Below are 15021 nucleotides of genomic sequence, written 5' to 3'. Positions count from 1 at the left end.
CACATCATGAAGAGAGTTCAACATGGCGCTGCCTATGGCATGCTACGAACAGTAAGAGTTTCAACCCTCATGCCTTCAGTATTCAAGGGTGCGTGCCTTTATTCATGTTATGCTCAGAGTCTGAGTGCAGTTCCAATAACAGAGATTTTATTTTCCATAACTGCCAATGTGAGTAGACCAAGGGACCATAGTTAACTTACACCATGCTCACACAAACCCTGACATGACTGGCACAATCTTACATACATGTACATGTCAGTAGGCCAGCTAGGCCACAGTTAGCTTGTGGTATAGGCCGACTCGTAGCTCCACACGTAGGGCTGTAGTGGCTCTCTTTTACAATCTGTCTCGTATCTGTTTCAAGTTCAAGGCATGACTTTAATGCCTGAAATCCAAACTGCAGGATTGTCACAAACTTTGAATCCTAACCTATGATCTTCTGAAATGACAATGACTCGACAATTTTTCTTACATTTAGTTACACCGACGTATTTCTCAGAGTTTGGACTTTTACATAAGCACCCTAAAGCTTTCTAAAACCTATGTCTGTAAGGTTTACTCAAATTTGGGAAGCAAAGAAAAATGTTCCCTTCAAATCGAAAACATTCTTGACTTAAGTTTTAATTAAGTACTTTTGAGTGCTTCAGAGCATATTCAGAATTTCAGAGTATCCTTTTACATATAGGTTTTAGCATCTGCCATTGATAAGCTAATGCTTATGACTTCAGTTAACTTAGTTAAATGCTCATTCATCTATACGGGTATGTCGTTTCTTTATTTTTACTGTATCTTCCCTAAATGTACAGACTGTAAGAATAGTATTTGTTTATGGCTGGATATAAAGAAATGTTGCTACAAACAAAACAATAGTTGAGTTCCATAATTAATGCTAATTAGTAATGGCTCACCTCAACTGTCACTTGACATTCCTCACAGTATAGGCAAACCTCTGGTTGAAAAAACTTCAAATTCATTTGGTTTATTTTGATACTGGCACTAGACGTACATATATGACCTTCATCATGCATGCTGTTGAACCTTTGTTAACAATATCAGTGTCGTGAAATTCATTTGAAATTCACAAATTGTGGTGTCTGGCAATTAGACAAGACTCCAGCTGAGTGTTCCTGAGTGTTGGGCACATAAAAAAAATCTCAGAAACTCCAATATAAACATATTAAAAGGGTTTGAAGTTGATTATTATTACCTCCACTTGCACACCTCTACAGGTAACAACAAGTTTGTTAGAAAATTATTTTCAAAATTTTGGCATATTTTAAAATAGTTTATTTGTACTGTCAGAATAAAATCAGAAAATCCAGCCAAAATAAAATTCCATCAGAACTTTTAGGAGGATGGGTAAGTTTGAGTTTTTCGAATCAGAATATCAGAGCTTGTTGAAATTTCACTTATAATCAGTGTTGTAGTCGAGACCATCACAAGACCAGACACAAGACCTTGCACAAGATCATGCACAAGACCAGGCACAAGTAACATGGTGAACAATGACAAAGGAATGCTTTTGTTGCAGTTCATTTGAATAGCTTGTAACTTGAATTCAGACTGGAGGTCTTGTGTTTGTCTTGTGCTGGTCTTGTGAATGTCTTACAGTAAGTGGTCTCAACTACAACACTGCTTATAATCAAATTTGAGGTAACAGTATTGCTCCCCCAAGACATCAGAATTGGAGATGAGTAGAGCTCCATACATTGACATCACTTGACACCCTGTACACAAATCCCATGAGACTGGTCTGAAAAGTTCCAAGTATTTTCTAAGTAAACACTTCAATATCTTCTAAATTGGACATTTATGGACATGTCATCACTTTCTGATGGATGACATACCGGTAGTAGTTTAGGGAAAACGTAGATGACCGTATATGGAACTCTCTCTGATTTTTTTTTTCTAGTCGGGCCTTCTTAAAGTTCCGTAAGGCCTATCAAAAGGCAAGAGAAACAAACTAGAAAGTCTGAGCACTGTTGTTCATGTGGTTACAGATTGCTGTCATTCCTTATTCTGGAGCACCACATTTTTGTTTGGTGCTGCAGATGTACTGTAGATATAACCAATCATAATAAGTCACATCGCTATTGTCAAGTGCTGCATTTTCTTTATGCAGTCAACAAAGATCCAACACCATGTACATTTTAAATTCCCCTTTGTGATAATATTAAATAAACTGCAGGACCATCCAGTTTTAAGTGGTTATAATAGCACTGTGCATCCCTTGTCAGCTGGATGGGGTTCACTCACCCACAAACTTAGCAGGGTGATCCAGAATAACAACTGTTGTAACTAAACTTTCTGCCACAGCTTTACACACTACATGTAAATGGATACCAGGGATTAACTGAGTTTGGAATTACCTCTAAAAGATTTTGGCTTTTGCTTAGGCTCCTTACCACTTACTGATAAGCTGCAGAAATATTCACAATGAGAGGCCATCAGCTAATGAACCATTGCAAGACGTGGCTTGTGTTTCTTCAATTTGATGGTACCATGACAGCAGAGCCAGCTAGAGCATTATGCACACATCATCATCATTGTGTGTCTAAGATGTTTCAACCATCCTACATCTTACCAAAAGGGATGCGACAGGAAGGGATAACCTGTAAAAGTCAACGAGTAAGTTTCTTGGTTTTAGCATGGCACATTTATCCCTTTTGGGGGGGTTTAGCACCATGGAAACAAGTGTTCAGTGTGAATTACCATTTTTGTTTGTATTAGATAACTGGGGAGCTTACATGTACCTACAAAAATTTGTAGAAGCATGCTTATGTATATATATTGAAAATCAGTCTATGATAAATAACAGACTAGATGAGTGTCCAAATCCACTCACTACTTTTAAGTAAAGGAGTCTAAAAGATTCAGTCTCTATTACAATCATGTTCTGTTTGTTACTACACAGCGTTAAGTTTTGCTAGACTCTAGGAGTTCCAGAGTTCCTGGTTATACACTATGTGTAGATAATTATTGTTGTTGTGGTTTCACATTCACAGCAGACAAGACTACTACATGTAGGAGGATGGAATTTATAGTCGTGGACTCAAAATTACACCCTGTTAATTCCCAAACTCCCAAATTTATGCTATTTTCCACACTCTCTTGGAATCACTCAGAACAGATTATTTTGGAATAACAAATTGAAATGGCAACTCTGACTGAAAGACTGAAATAATTTTAGTGTCTTAAAAACAATGACTTGGAAGCTCAGGAAGGGACAGTGAAATTTTTTAGGTTACTATTTCAATCCCACAAATTGCTTATCATTCTCACAAATTACTAATTGTTTTGCACAAATAGTACATTGTAATTGGTTCACCTGAATTACTAATTCATTTGAAATTTGTGACAACAAAATAGTCATTTGTGGGATCAAAATAATTCTTTGTGGGCTTGAAAAAGCAGTGTGAGCCCCCCTTCCCCTCTTCCCTTTCCAGGCTTCATAAATGACCATGAAAGCCAACATATTTTCCCAATTATGCGTAGCTTATGATGGAGAATGGCTTGATCCGACCAGCAGGCACTGGAATTTTTCACCTTCTACCCTTGGCCCAGAGGGCTCTGGACAAACTCATTAGAGTGATTGAGTCTGAGATGAGTAGGGTTGGAAGTCAGAAGATGGCCATGCCATCTCTTACCTCCTCAGCTTTGTGGAAGACATCTGGTAAGAAGATATGCTTCCTGAAAATGTATTGCATGTTGTTCTCAAGTGACCTCTGATGTGCTTCATTTTGGGCATGCTTTGTGAGAATCCTGAACAGGCTTGTTGCAGTACACGTACAGTTACATCCATTGTCCATAAATGTATTCGTTGAATATTGAATGCTTATGATTTCAGTGGTACAAATGATTTGATGAGGTGTCAGAAGGATGTAACATGCCAAGAGGCAAAGCAGAGTGGAATGGTACATTGAATGTATCACTGAGTGAAATCATTCGTTCTCTCGCAAGCATGTGAAAAGTGCATTTTTTGTTTTATAAATTTACTTGAATAATCCTTGTCATCTCATTAGCAGCGTACTGGCTATTTCTCACCACTAACTCTGGTTATCCAGTGTGAATTTGCAACAAAAAGTTTTCCAAAGTGCTTCATTGAACTTTACTGCTAGTCTTGCAGATTCTTGTTTAAGTCAAGTACTTTTTGAGTACCAAGTTCTCTGCCACATGTTTAGTTATAGGAAGGAAAAGAGCTGAAGTACAGGGGTGTTTGTTTGTTCATGTACAAAGGTAAGATTACAGAGTAACATGATGACTTCAGACTATCACTGTTTAATAAATATGAAGTTTCAGGACAAAAGTACTCAAAATGTACTTGGCTTGGTACTTTTCTCCTTAAAATGTAAATTTCACAAAATCGGGATTGCCTGAAGTTCTACATTTAGTATGTAATCTTACCTTTGTGCATTTACCGTCAACTGCCTATGTACTCCAGCTTCATTCCTTCTTATCCAGTTCAATATATTTGGTACCTTGGTACTTGAAAAGTACTTGACTACAGCACTGTTATTAATGAGCATCCTTTTTTGTATCACCAGTGTTAATAAACAGCGATACAAAATTGCTTTGCACCTTTTGTTGTTTCTGCATAATGTACAAAATGCACAACATCACTCTCATTTTTTATGTGTTAGTACTTCCAGATTACGTAAGGGTTATAAGTACTGAATTTACCTGAAGATGCTCATTGGTGAGGGACTGAGTTGGTCAGAGGGCAAGATGGCCAGGTATTGAATTGACTGCATTCCTAACAAATGAATGACTAAAATCTTTTCCTCAACAGGTAGATGGGATATGATGGGCAGTGAGCTTTTCAAACTCAGAGACAGGCACAAAACAGAGCTCTGTCTTGGCCCTGTGAGTTCTGTTTCATTTCCTTTGTAATTGTTTATTCATGGGTATTTTTATTAAAGCTGAGTAGCCTCATCAGGCATGGATTTGCTATACATGTAGTGATTTCCTGAGCGTGGCTAGTTTTGCATATGATAAGTTTCTAGGCATGACTGTATGTTGAGCATGGCACCACATCATTGCCACTGCTAAACACTACTTGTGGAAATTCCATAAATCTGGAAAAAACAGCTTTATTTAGAAATCTACACTTTGTTTAATTTCATTGACTACAGACACATGAAGAAGCAGTCACAGATATCATAGCAGCTGAAGGTTTATTGTCTCATAAACGACTTCCAATAAGGCTGTATCAGGTAATCCTGTTGGTGTGTGTTGATAATCAAGGGTTATGATGCTGGAAATAAATTGTAATAATTTCAGTTTGATCAGTTTTTTCAAAACACCTGTCTTCTCCATTTCAAGTTGATAACGGGCAGAGTTTTGTTAGGTTAGCACTACTCTGGTGTCCCAAATAACAGGTTGGGCAGTGGATGAAAAAAAAATGATCATCACAATGAATGGTTTTCTCATTATGAATTCAATCGTAAGGCACAGTGAATCTCACAGATAAAGCTTGAGTTTTTATCAGACAAGTTTAGTGCACAGGCAACATAAATAACCATTGTTTAAAGTTTTATATCAGATGCAAAAACAGTGGTGAGCGCGTGTACATGTATGTACGTTATCAGAACACAATGTACATGTAGGTAATCGGGTAGATATGATTAAAAGCACATGTAGACATGTCCATGTACGTGGCTACGTTGGTGTCTGGGCAAGTACATGTACATGTACCGTTCTTGTTTTCAAACGCTGGAGCATGGACATCAGATGATGGTTACAGTCACATCGGCCCACACAAGTGACGAGGGAAGTCTTGTCTCAATTCAAGTGAAAAATAGCCTGTGATTTGGCTTGACACTGGACGACTTGTGATAGACTTGCAGGGACTTGTGAAGACTTGTGATGGACTCCATTTACTGTCTGCATGTCTAGACCATGTGAATGATAACCATAATAAACAGCACTGTGAGTAAAGATATCAGCAGTGCCAACAGACGACATATGGGCCATCCAACAATGAGATAAAATCTACCATTTCTTTTTGCCCTATCCCAAGTCCAAAATGCAAGTACATGTATCTTAAGGGCATTAATCAACAGACCACTGTTTAAACTTAGCATAAAGTCTTTATTCTTTTTTTTTCTTGTTTCAGATCACAGCAAAATTCAGAGATGAGCCACGGCCAAGGTTTGGGTTACTGAGAGGAAGAGAGTTCATCATGAAAGGTATGAAGCTGTCTTATACCATTGTGAATGTTAATGAGATGGTGTTGTACTTACTCATAATGGACTTGGTTTTATCACTGGTTGATTTATCCAACAGATTTATATACATTTGACTCTAGCGAAGCGACAGCTTTGGACACATATGACACTATCTGTGATGCCTATACGAGGTTGTTTAAGAGACTTCAAGTAGACTTTGTCAAAGGTATATATTTCTTTTTCACCTTTTACATGTAGCTCTCTGCCTAAGATTATAGCTAACATGTATACCATCACAGTTCCTGCTACTTCTGGAGTACACTGTATTTCAGAAAAAAGAGCATCTTTATTACAGCAGTCTTTGCAGACAGTTCTAAGGAATCCAAAAGCACAAATGAATTTTAAAAAATTCTTGCTATATTAAAGCACTATAAAGCAATATAAAGCACTTCCTATCTTTTCTTTAACTTAGGCCATAGGGGCCACAGATCAATCAAATAATGACTTTACAAAAGAATTTTTCTCTGCATTCTGTATTCAACATGTACCTCATGCCTTTGGATGTCTAGTTGTAGGAGACACTGGCAGCATAGGGGGCAGTCTATCCCATGAATACCACCTGCTTGCAGAAACTGGAGAGGATGAACTGTTCCAATGTGATAAGTGTGGTCTGGGTGCAAATGCAGAAACAACAGGTGTGTGGAATGTGTTTATGGAACAGAAAATACAGTGGTTTGTCTTCTAACTTAATAGTTTTCCACAACCGTGTGTAACAGCCTTGAATCTAAGTGTTGCCCCGTGAGATTGGGCTGGGTTATGTGACATTGGGCTGGGATGCGATTGGGCTGGGGTGAGATTGGGATGGGCTACGATTGGGTTGGGTGCAATTGGGCTGGGATACGATTGGGCTGGGGTGAGATTGGGATGGGCTGCGATTGGGTTGGGTGCGATTGGGTTCGGTGCAATTGGGCTGGGATGGGCTGCGATTGGGTTGGGTGCAATTGGGCTGGGATGCGATTGGGCTGGGGTGAGATTGGGATGGGGTGCAATTGGGCTTGGGTGCGGTATGGCTGGGATGTGATTGGGCTGGGGTGAGATTGGACTGGGGTGCGATTGGGCTGGGGTGAGATTTTGCTTGGATTAGTTTTAATAATTTGCTAACCCATGTCCCACACTCCCCCAAACAAAGGGGAAAATAGCATATAGAATTTTTTATTAACACTGAAAATCCTAAAATTAAGCAAGATAAATGGAAGTTTGATTGGGATTTTATTGAGTGATCGATAGAATTGAGGGATCATGTGAGATAGTGTGGCGTGACCATGTGAGTTCATTTTTTCAACGGTGAAGACCTTATCCCCTGTCAACAGAGTGGGTCTTGACTTGTGATATGAGTAATTAACGTGTTGTGGAGGGCACATGATCCCTCGGTTCTGTTGATTACTTGATAGAATCCCAATCAAACTTTGATTTATCTCCTTTAATCTTAGGATTCTACCTCATGCTCGATATTCACCTCAAGCCCACGTGAGATTTCAAAGCAGGATAATGTATGAGCCAGGAAAGAAACCAGTACTCACACTGATTCAAGTAGCATCACTCAACATGTTTATTAGACGTGCTATTTGTCTGTCTCCTGTTGACAGACTGAAGTATAACTATTCCATTCCACATGTCGTAAGCTTATTAACCCTAACAGTCCCAAATACTCCAATTTCAATACGATTTTACATACACCCTAGGGGGTTAGGGTTAAAGCATAAACTATGACAAAATAATAAACTTTGTTACAATTCAAACCGTGGGACTTTCCCGTTAATAGTTGTGGGTAATATGAAAATATGTCATGAGTATTATGCCTTTATGCAAGCAGTCCCCTACAAGTGAAGGTACACCAAGGGCAAAAGAGTCAGTTGCTGAGGCAACAATAGACAGATCATAATACTTAGCAAATGTGGCTTCATTGTTCCATCCTGCTGTTTTCAGTATGTCATTTCTATTCATATCAGCTCTTTAAGCTGCTGATACTGTGGCTGACCTGGTGCTGTGTGCTTCAACCACTGACACATCAATTCCTGCCTTAGTACCGCATTAATCCATTTGTATATGGTTTCCTTAGTAACCGTCTTATGAAGTTTAATGTGGGAAATAAACAACTGAGTTTCCTCATACTTATATATTACTTATACTTCTTCCAAAGTGGCGACAACACAAATGCTATTATCCAGCAAATAAGGCTTCATTATAAGCTTAACATCAGATAGTCCAAGATGGCTCTGCTTTATCCTCTGGAAAAAGACAGTGTTAACCTTATCAGACTTTGTCATATTCTTAATATCTGTCAGGTTTGGCATCTTTGTGCCGAGACCAAAGCAATCAAAGTAATCAACTTAAGGTTAAATCTTTTAAAGTCAAATCTGGTAAGGGATATTTTTTTAATATCTCAGCCTTCTCAGGACAATGCTAACATTCCAGACTTCTGTATACATGTACTTTGTTGGAGGTGGTTGTAATTGGAATACACCCTTGTTTATGAGTCTTTCTATTTCCACATCAAAGCTCATTTTTCTGCCTCATGCAATTGAATTTCTGAAGTCTGACATTATGGGAAAGGTATTTTCCCTTCGTCAAATTCAATATGACAGTTTTAAACCGTAACACAGACTTGCCTATCAGAAGTTATTTCCCCCTAGGAGGTAACAAAATCCTTTAAACGACCCACTACAGTAGTTTCTATCAGGTAATGATCTGAAGCTTGGCTTACCTCCTTTATTACTTGTTCTTTGTGTTTAACTGTTTGCCACTCTGGTAACGCTGATAGCTGAAGTTGTATGGCAGTTGTACAAAAACCCTGGCTATCACCTCTGGCACCCCATTACTGGTGGCCACCCCTGTCATAAGACCTGTGTCCTGACCGCCTTCTAGCTTGTCCCCATGGGAACTTGCTGCAAATTTTAAGCCAACTTTATTGACCTCCGACATATCCTTGACTTGTTTGGGGAGATCATCCCAAAAAAGTTGGTCAGTGAAGTGAACTGTGGTGTTGCAAAGATGCTTGACACTCGGATTGATATCTTGCTTGATAATTGGCATTAGCTATAAGAGCGATTGCATCTGTTGCCTTAACAGGGCAGTGACTTTATGTCTAGTTTGTCCAGCTTTTTTTGCTGTGGATGCCTGAAGTATGTGTTCAGGAAACTGTAACACAAGTAGCAGTGACTTCACTGAAGTTTGGGAATGTTCACATCCTGGTAGTGGGTATTGTTCGTCATGTTGGTGGAATGAGTTTCTTGTAGGAACTACATGCTTGCAGTTCTTTGGTCTGTTGTAGGTTTTAAACAAATCTTTCAATTTATCTTCAGACAATTTATCCCGCTTGACAGAGTTTGACATTGATGCTAACTGGGCATGCACTGAGTCACAGGTCTGTTCATTTATTTGAAAATCCTTCACCTTGTGGGCAAGTAAGTCATTTTGCTCAGAATTATCTGATGATGATGCAGTCATGCTTGGTATATCAGAAAACGTCTCCTCAAGCAATCTGGTGACGCATGTGTGTGGCCTGGGTCACCGAACTCGGACAAAGGGAACATGGCCTTGTAACAAAAGACCGTACTCGGAACAAAAGACCAGGCTGCTGGGAAGTACCAACATTTTTTTCACTCTCAAAAGTGGAGATAATCCAGCCTTATTTTGAAACAGTATACCACAGTTTGGGGCATTTAGAGTGAGCGGATTAGCACCGGGGACAAAAGCGCTCCACCACGGCAGTGATGAGCCACACAGCACTGCTGCATGCTAATCTGGCCCCATATTGAAAAGAGATCAGTAGCGCATTGAGCCAGGTTCGTGAACAAAAGAAAGTTATATGACATCGCACAATCTGGGCTCTTTTTACAAGGCTGCAGGCCTGGCTGAAATATTCGGGCATCAATAGATTTTGTCTGTCAGGCTAAAGTGGACACCAGACAGTCCTTCACGTGTTTGTAAGTGCCCAGTAAATGAAGATAGAACTTTTAAAGAATTTTGAAAACAGAAAAAAATAATAAATATCCCACCCCAGCATCATCAACATTGATAACTGCCCCGATAGGAAGTGATTAGGGTCAATGCCTCCTCAGGGCTCACAGTTGACTCGCCTTGCTGAATTGGGTCAATGCTGTAGGCGCAATGAGCAGTAAATAATACAAACTGTGGACATATTATTGTCATGTCTGTACGTCGTAAGGTCCACCAACACAATGAACTCACATGTTTATGGCCCACTATCTCGTGGTCTCAAGGTGAATATCAAGAATGAGGTAGAGTGTTTTATTTCAGAAGGGACCCCCCCTTTGGATTTTTGACAAAGAGTTCCACATTGCTTGAAATATTGGAGTACTGGACTGGGTGAATACTAGATTTAAATCAGATTCAAAGTCAGACTTCCATCAAATATTGATTTGAATTGTAATTTTATGGACAGAAATGAGAACATTGACACATACTTTTGTTAACTTTAACCTTGTCAAATGTACTCTAAACTTGAAACCCCAAATATGTGTGCAAATGGTCAAGTAAAACAAAACTCTGGACTTGCAAATTTGGTGTTTTTTTTACATGTGTTGTTAAGCAGATTTTAACTTGATTTTGGAGGTCATTTAACCTCATTTTTGAAATGCAGATATGGAAGTTCATTTCATACATTTAAACCTGTCTAATGAAGCATACTTCAATTCACCAATTTACCAACAGTGGGAGGAACAAGACCATCCTGCCCAGAGAAGTTAGATGAAGTTGGATGCCCAATGAGATTAAGGAGAGGAATTGAAGTGGGTCATGCATTCCTTCTAGGAAGCAAATACTCCAAACTCTTCAAGGCTTGCTACGCTGACGCAGCTGATAGGAAACAGTAAGTCTTTACTGTCAAATTTTCACCATCTTCAGGAATTAAAACACAAGTTCTGTTTGGGTACACAATCATGAAAACTACACAATGAATAAGTTTACCCTCACAAATTGGCATTAATGTGAGCATGTGCACATGCACTTCTCAAACTGACTTTTAAGATTTAAAGATTTTGGTTTTATCAACTAATACTCAATTCAGAGGAAAATGCTTTTAAAAGTTTAACATGAATTTGCTCCATTTGTATGCATGTCAAATACAATGGCATTCAACCCAATACCTTTCTAAATCAGTTTGTGATATCAATGATGAAATTATTTACATTGACACGAACAAACAATTTGTAGCTGTTTTTGGAGCTGGACGTATATGTTTGTGTTCAGGGATGGAGAGTGCCCACAGAAATTTAGTTAAACCATGGTACTTTTTTTCTGTTTTGTTTCACCCACCAACGACATAACATACAACATTTGCATACTCAGTGCTGACTGACTCACGAACTTGTTGGAGTGTATTATGAACCTGTGACCTGCTGCTTACCAGTCAGGGTGCAGAGTAATGGTGAATCTTTTTGTAGGCTCATAGAGATGGGTTGTTATGGTCTTGGAGTCACCCGGATTCTAGCTGCATCCATCGAGGTTTTGTCTTCTGAGGATGAGATTCGTTGGCCTCAAATCATTGCTCCATATCAAGTCTACATCATACCTCCCAAGGTAGACTCTGCAAATCTAATTTCATATTCTTATGTAAAAGTATGTGCCGTTACTGGGCCAGATCTTAGGCGTTATGTTTTGTGTTCCAGTCAACAAAATTTCAAAATAAAATTTCAGCACTTTATGCGTAATGTAGAACTGATTCTGGCCGAATTTGTGTAACTTTTGTATGACTGTCATTTAGCCTGTACGTACTCGGGAATCATTCCTGCTTAGAATCATCCAGAATCCTCAATAATTCGTCCCAGTGCACAACACAAATGACCACATTCTTTGTTATCTAATGCAACTTTCCTTGATCCTACAAAATTCTCCAAAATGTCCTGGCAGATTTTTAAGGGATGTGGAAGAGTCAGAATCAGTAAAGTGACTTTGATCACTGTAATTGAATTTTGATCTGTTTGATTGAATTCAGAGGAAAAGCAAGGAGGAAGCTGCAATCCCATTGGCTGAGACATTGTGCAATGATATCACCAGTTGCATCTCTAGACTGCAAGACGAATTAATGTTGGATGACAGGGATCAGCTGACCATAGGTCGAAGGGTCACTGATGCAAAGAAACTTGGTTACCCATACCTCATTGTTGTAGGTAAAAGAGTAAGTAACATTGAAGTTGTATTTTACTTTGTCTTCTATGGAAACATTTCTAGTTTTAAAATATAAGCTCCAACAGTACAAACTCAAAGACAAGTAACATTTTTAATGTTAAATTGTTACTGAAGCATTCTCTCATAAAAGATGAATGATATCTGTAATAAATTTAGTTTGCTTTTGCATCTTGTAAATAAATTTTGTTCATTAGTAACATGCTTTCATTGTTTTTCTTTGTTTTTGATTTCTTTCAAAGGCACTTGAAGCAGAACCATTGTATGAGCTACATGATACGCAACGAGGAACAATAGAATGTGTCTCCAAATTAGACCTTTTTAAAGCTCTTGAGTCCAGAAGTGTTGTATGACCATAGAAGATTCCTTCCTTTGAGTCAAGTTAGAAGAAAGTTGAGTCTTTTTGGAACTGGCCTCCTACAAAGGAGTATCTAATCAAATCTCAGAGATTCACAGATTACTGGTGTTGCTGTTTATTTATGGTTAGGTTACAATGCTCCTCATCCCCTTCTCATTTGGGATGTCAGTGGATCATTTGTTCTGACCACAGTAACAAATTCATGGTTTACCATATAACATAGAAACAGTGGTAAATGAGCACTCTAGTTTTAACTGTTTCTATGACAATGCTTTATGATCAATAAAACTAGAGAAAATCTTTGAAAATTAAAAAAAAATACATACATGGTTATCCATAGAAGTAAAGTTGTTTCTCAAACTTTCCAGCTTGACTGGAATTACCCAAACCCATTTACTTTTGGATATTGTCTTCAGTGTCAACATTTAGTATGAGACATAAATCTCCATTTATCTGTGATTTCATCAAATGCAACATATTTCTAAAATAAAAGAGTAACCGCCTCAATTTTTTCTCTGGGATTTGTGCATACTAATGGCAATTCTTACTTTTAGGACCTGTCTCCATTTATAACGTAAAACCAGCTTGCCCTCTCCCATCAAGTGCAAAAAAGTAACAATTAAAACTTCACATTCTCTCTAAATACTATGTCTTCCTGTGTAACAAACCAATACATGTACAGTGTGGGCTAAGGTGGTAATTTAGGACTGATGCATAAAATTACAAGCTGGAAAAGGCTTTCAAATTGGAGGTTTTGAACAAAATACTCCCAGTTGGAAGCCACAAGTCCCAAATACTTGATTTATAGAAAATAACTACAATTAGTGCTTGCGGCACCTCTTTATCCTATCCCATGGGAATGACAATATTTAAGAGCACCTCTAAGGAAACGTGTTTTCTCTGATGTATCTGTTTAAATAAATATGGAATCATCCAAATGAAATGCAGTGTTATTTGTCTTCAGACCTGAACTACAGTATAACAGGCTTTTTTCAAGGGCTTTTTTTCCTGTTCATGCCAAGATATTAACATTAACGTTCATCGTCTGAATGACATTTTTGAAAGTGTTGGGTTAGTTCAAAATGTAAATACCCCGACTCGTTCAGTGGGCCATATTTTAGATGTAACCATTTCTACAACTATAGCCTGTATGTCTGGTAAGCATGTAGTGGATGCTGGTGTTTCAGTAGTCAAATTACATGTTGTCAGTACTGGGTTATCTGATCATTACCTTCTTTTATTTGAATTACCTGTTGTAAGGGTTGATAGGGAAGCGTTCTTACACGACGTTACTCTGGCCCATGAAAAATACACCTCTACGCAGGTTTCTGAATTAGCAGATAAATTGAAGGAAGCTCTTTCTCTAGCCCTGGATAAACATGCACCGGCGGCGCGGACTGTGCATCCAAAACGTCGTAAGACCGATCCGTGGATGACCAATGAGGTTCTGGCTGCACGCACGTTGCGCAGGCAACTAGAGTCACGCTGGCGTGCAACTAAGTTGACAGTTCACAAGGAGATTTTCACCAACCAAGTGAAAGCAACAGACGCCGCTATTAAAGAGGCTAAGCGCTTGTTTTATGCTTCAAACTATCAAACAAACAAAATTCTCAGCTTAGCTTTTTAATGCTTTTGTGCCCTTGACCAGAAATTTGCAGTGTTCCGTTGAGCAGAAGTCTACAGCCTCTAGTGACATGGGTTGTGCTATTCAGTTGGCTAACTGTTTTCTTTTTAAATAAAATAGACGTTAAACTGCAACATCTGCGTCAATTTACATGTAAATGACATGTTGAACCATCTCAAAGTATTCCGATATCTAAGTTGCGTTTGTCTGATTTTCGACTTGCTTCAGCCTCAGAACTGGCAAGAATTATTAGATCCACGTCCGTTAAAACATCCTGGTTGGATCCTATTCCTTGTCAGCTGCTTAAAGATGTTCTCCCTAATTTGTGATCAATGTTGGTTGATTTGATTAATTGTTCATTGGCATCGGGGGAATTCCCTGATAATATGAAAGGTTCCATATTTACGCCAATCCTTAAGAAACAAGGGGCCGACTCGTCTGATTTGAAGGATTACCGACTTGCCTCGAACCTTTCATATTTTTCGAAGCTTGTTGAGAGCGTAGTGGCCGCCAGGCTTCAGAGTCATCTTACATCCAATGACTTGCATAATGTCAAACCAGTCTGCACATCGTTCTGGTCATGGTGTGGAGACCGCTATGATACATTTCCATTACTAATTTGGTGCTCTGTAACTTTGATAGTAAGGACGGAGTTGCTATGGTTC

At 38.7% G+C, this 15021-nt stretch overlaps 1 protein-coding gene and 1 pseudogene across 7 annotated transcripts; one reads left to right on the top strand and one right to left on the bottom strand.

Moving 5' to 3' along the window:
• The first annotated feature begins 1 nt into the window (after position 1).
• Positions 2-13675, top strand: pars2 (prolyl-tRNA synthetase 2, mitochondrial). 7 transcript variants are annotated; one of them, XM_022254694.2, is made up of 13 exons: positions 23-88; positions 648-667; positions 2420-2628; positions 3496-3673; positions 4790-4863; positions 5133-5213; positions 6116-6188; positions 6286-6393; positions 6737-6862; positions 10902-11058; positions 11633-11768; positions 12184-12366; positions 12617-13675. In XM_022254694.2, the coding sequence occupies exons 3-13, from the start codon at positions 2437-2439 to the stop codon at positions 12725-12727; spliced, it is 1419 nt and encodes a 472-aa protein (XP_022110386.2). In that variant the 5' UTR covers positions 23-88; positions 648-667; positions 2420-2436; the 3' UTR covers positions 12728-13675. The 7 variants fall into 7 exon arrangements, with proteins under 7 accessions (XP_022110383.2, XP_022110384.2, XP_087000148.1 ...); XM_022254691.2 differs by lacking the exon at positions 648-667 and having other exon boundaries at positions 2-88; positions 2397-2628; XM_022254692.2 differs by lacking the exon at positions 648-667 and having other exon boundaries at positions 18-168; positions 2397-2628.
• On the bottom strand, positions 8122-9734 carry LOC147797170 (uncharacterized; annotated as a pseudogene).
• Positions 13676-15021: the final 1346 nt, after the last annotated feature.

Source organism: Acanthaster planci, linkage group LG12 (assembly GCF_054643075.1).
Source record: "Acanthaster planci isolate LZ-2023a linkage group LG12, COTS_SCS, whole genome shotgun sequence".
Taxonomy (NCBI): Eukaryota; Metazoa; Echinodermata; class Asteroidea; order Valvatida; family Acanthasteridae; genus Acanthaster; species Acanthaster planci.
The sequence above is the reverse complement of the archived record's forward strand: the minus strand, read 5'-3'. Positions and strand labels throughout refer to the sequence as shown.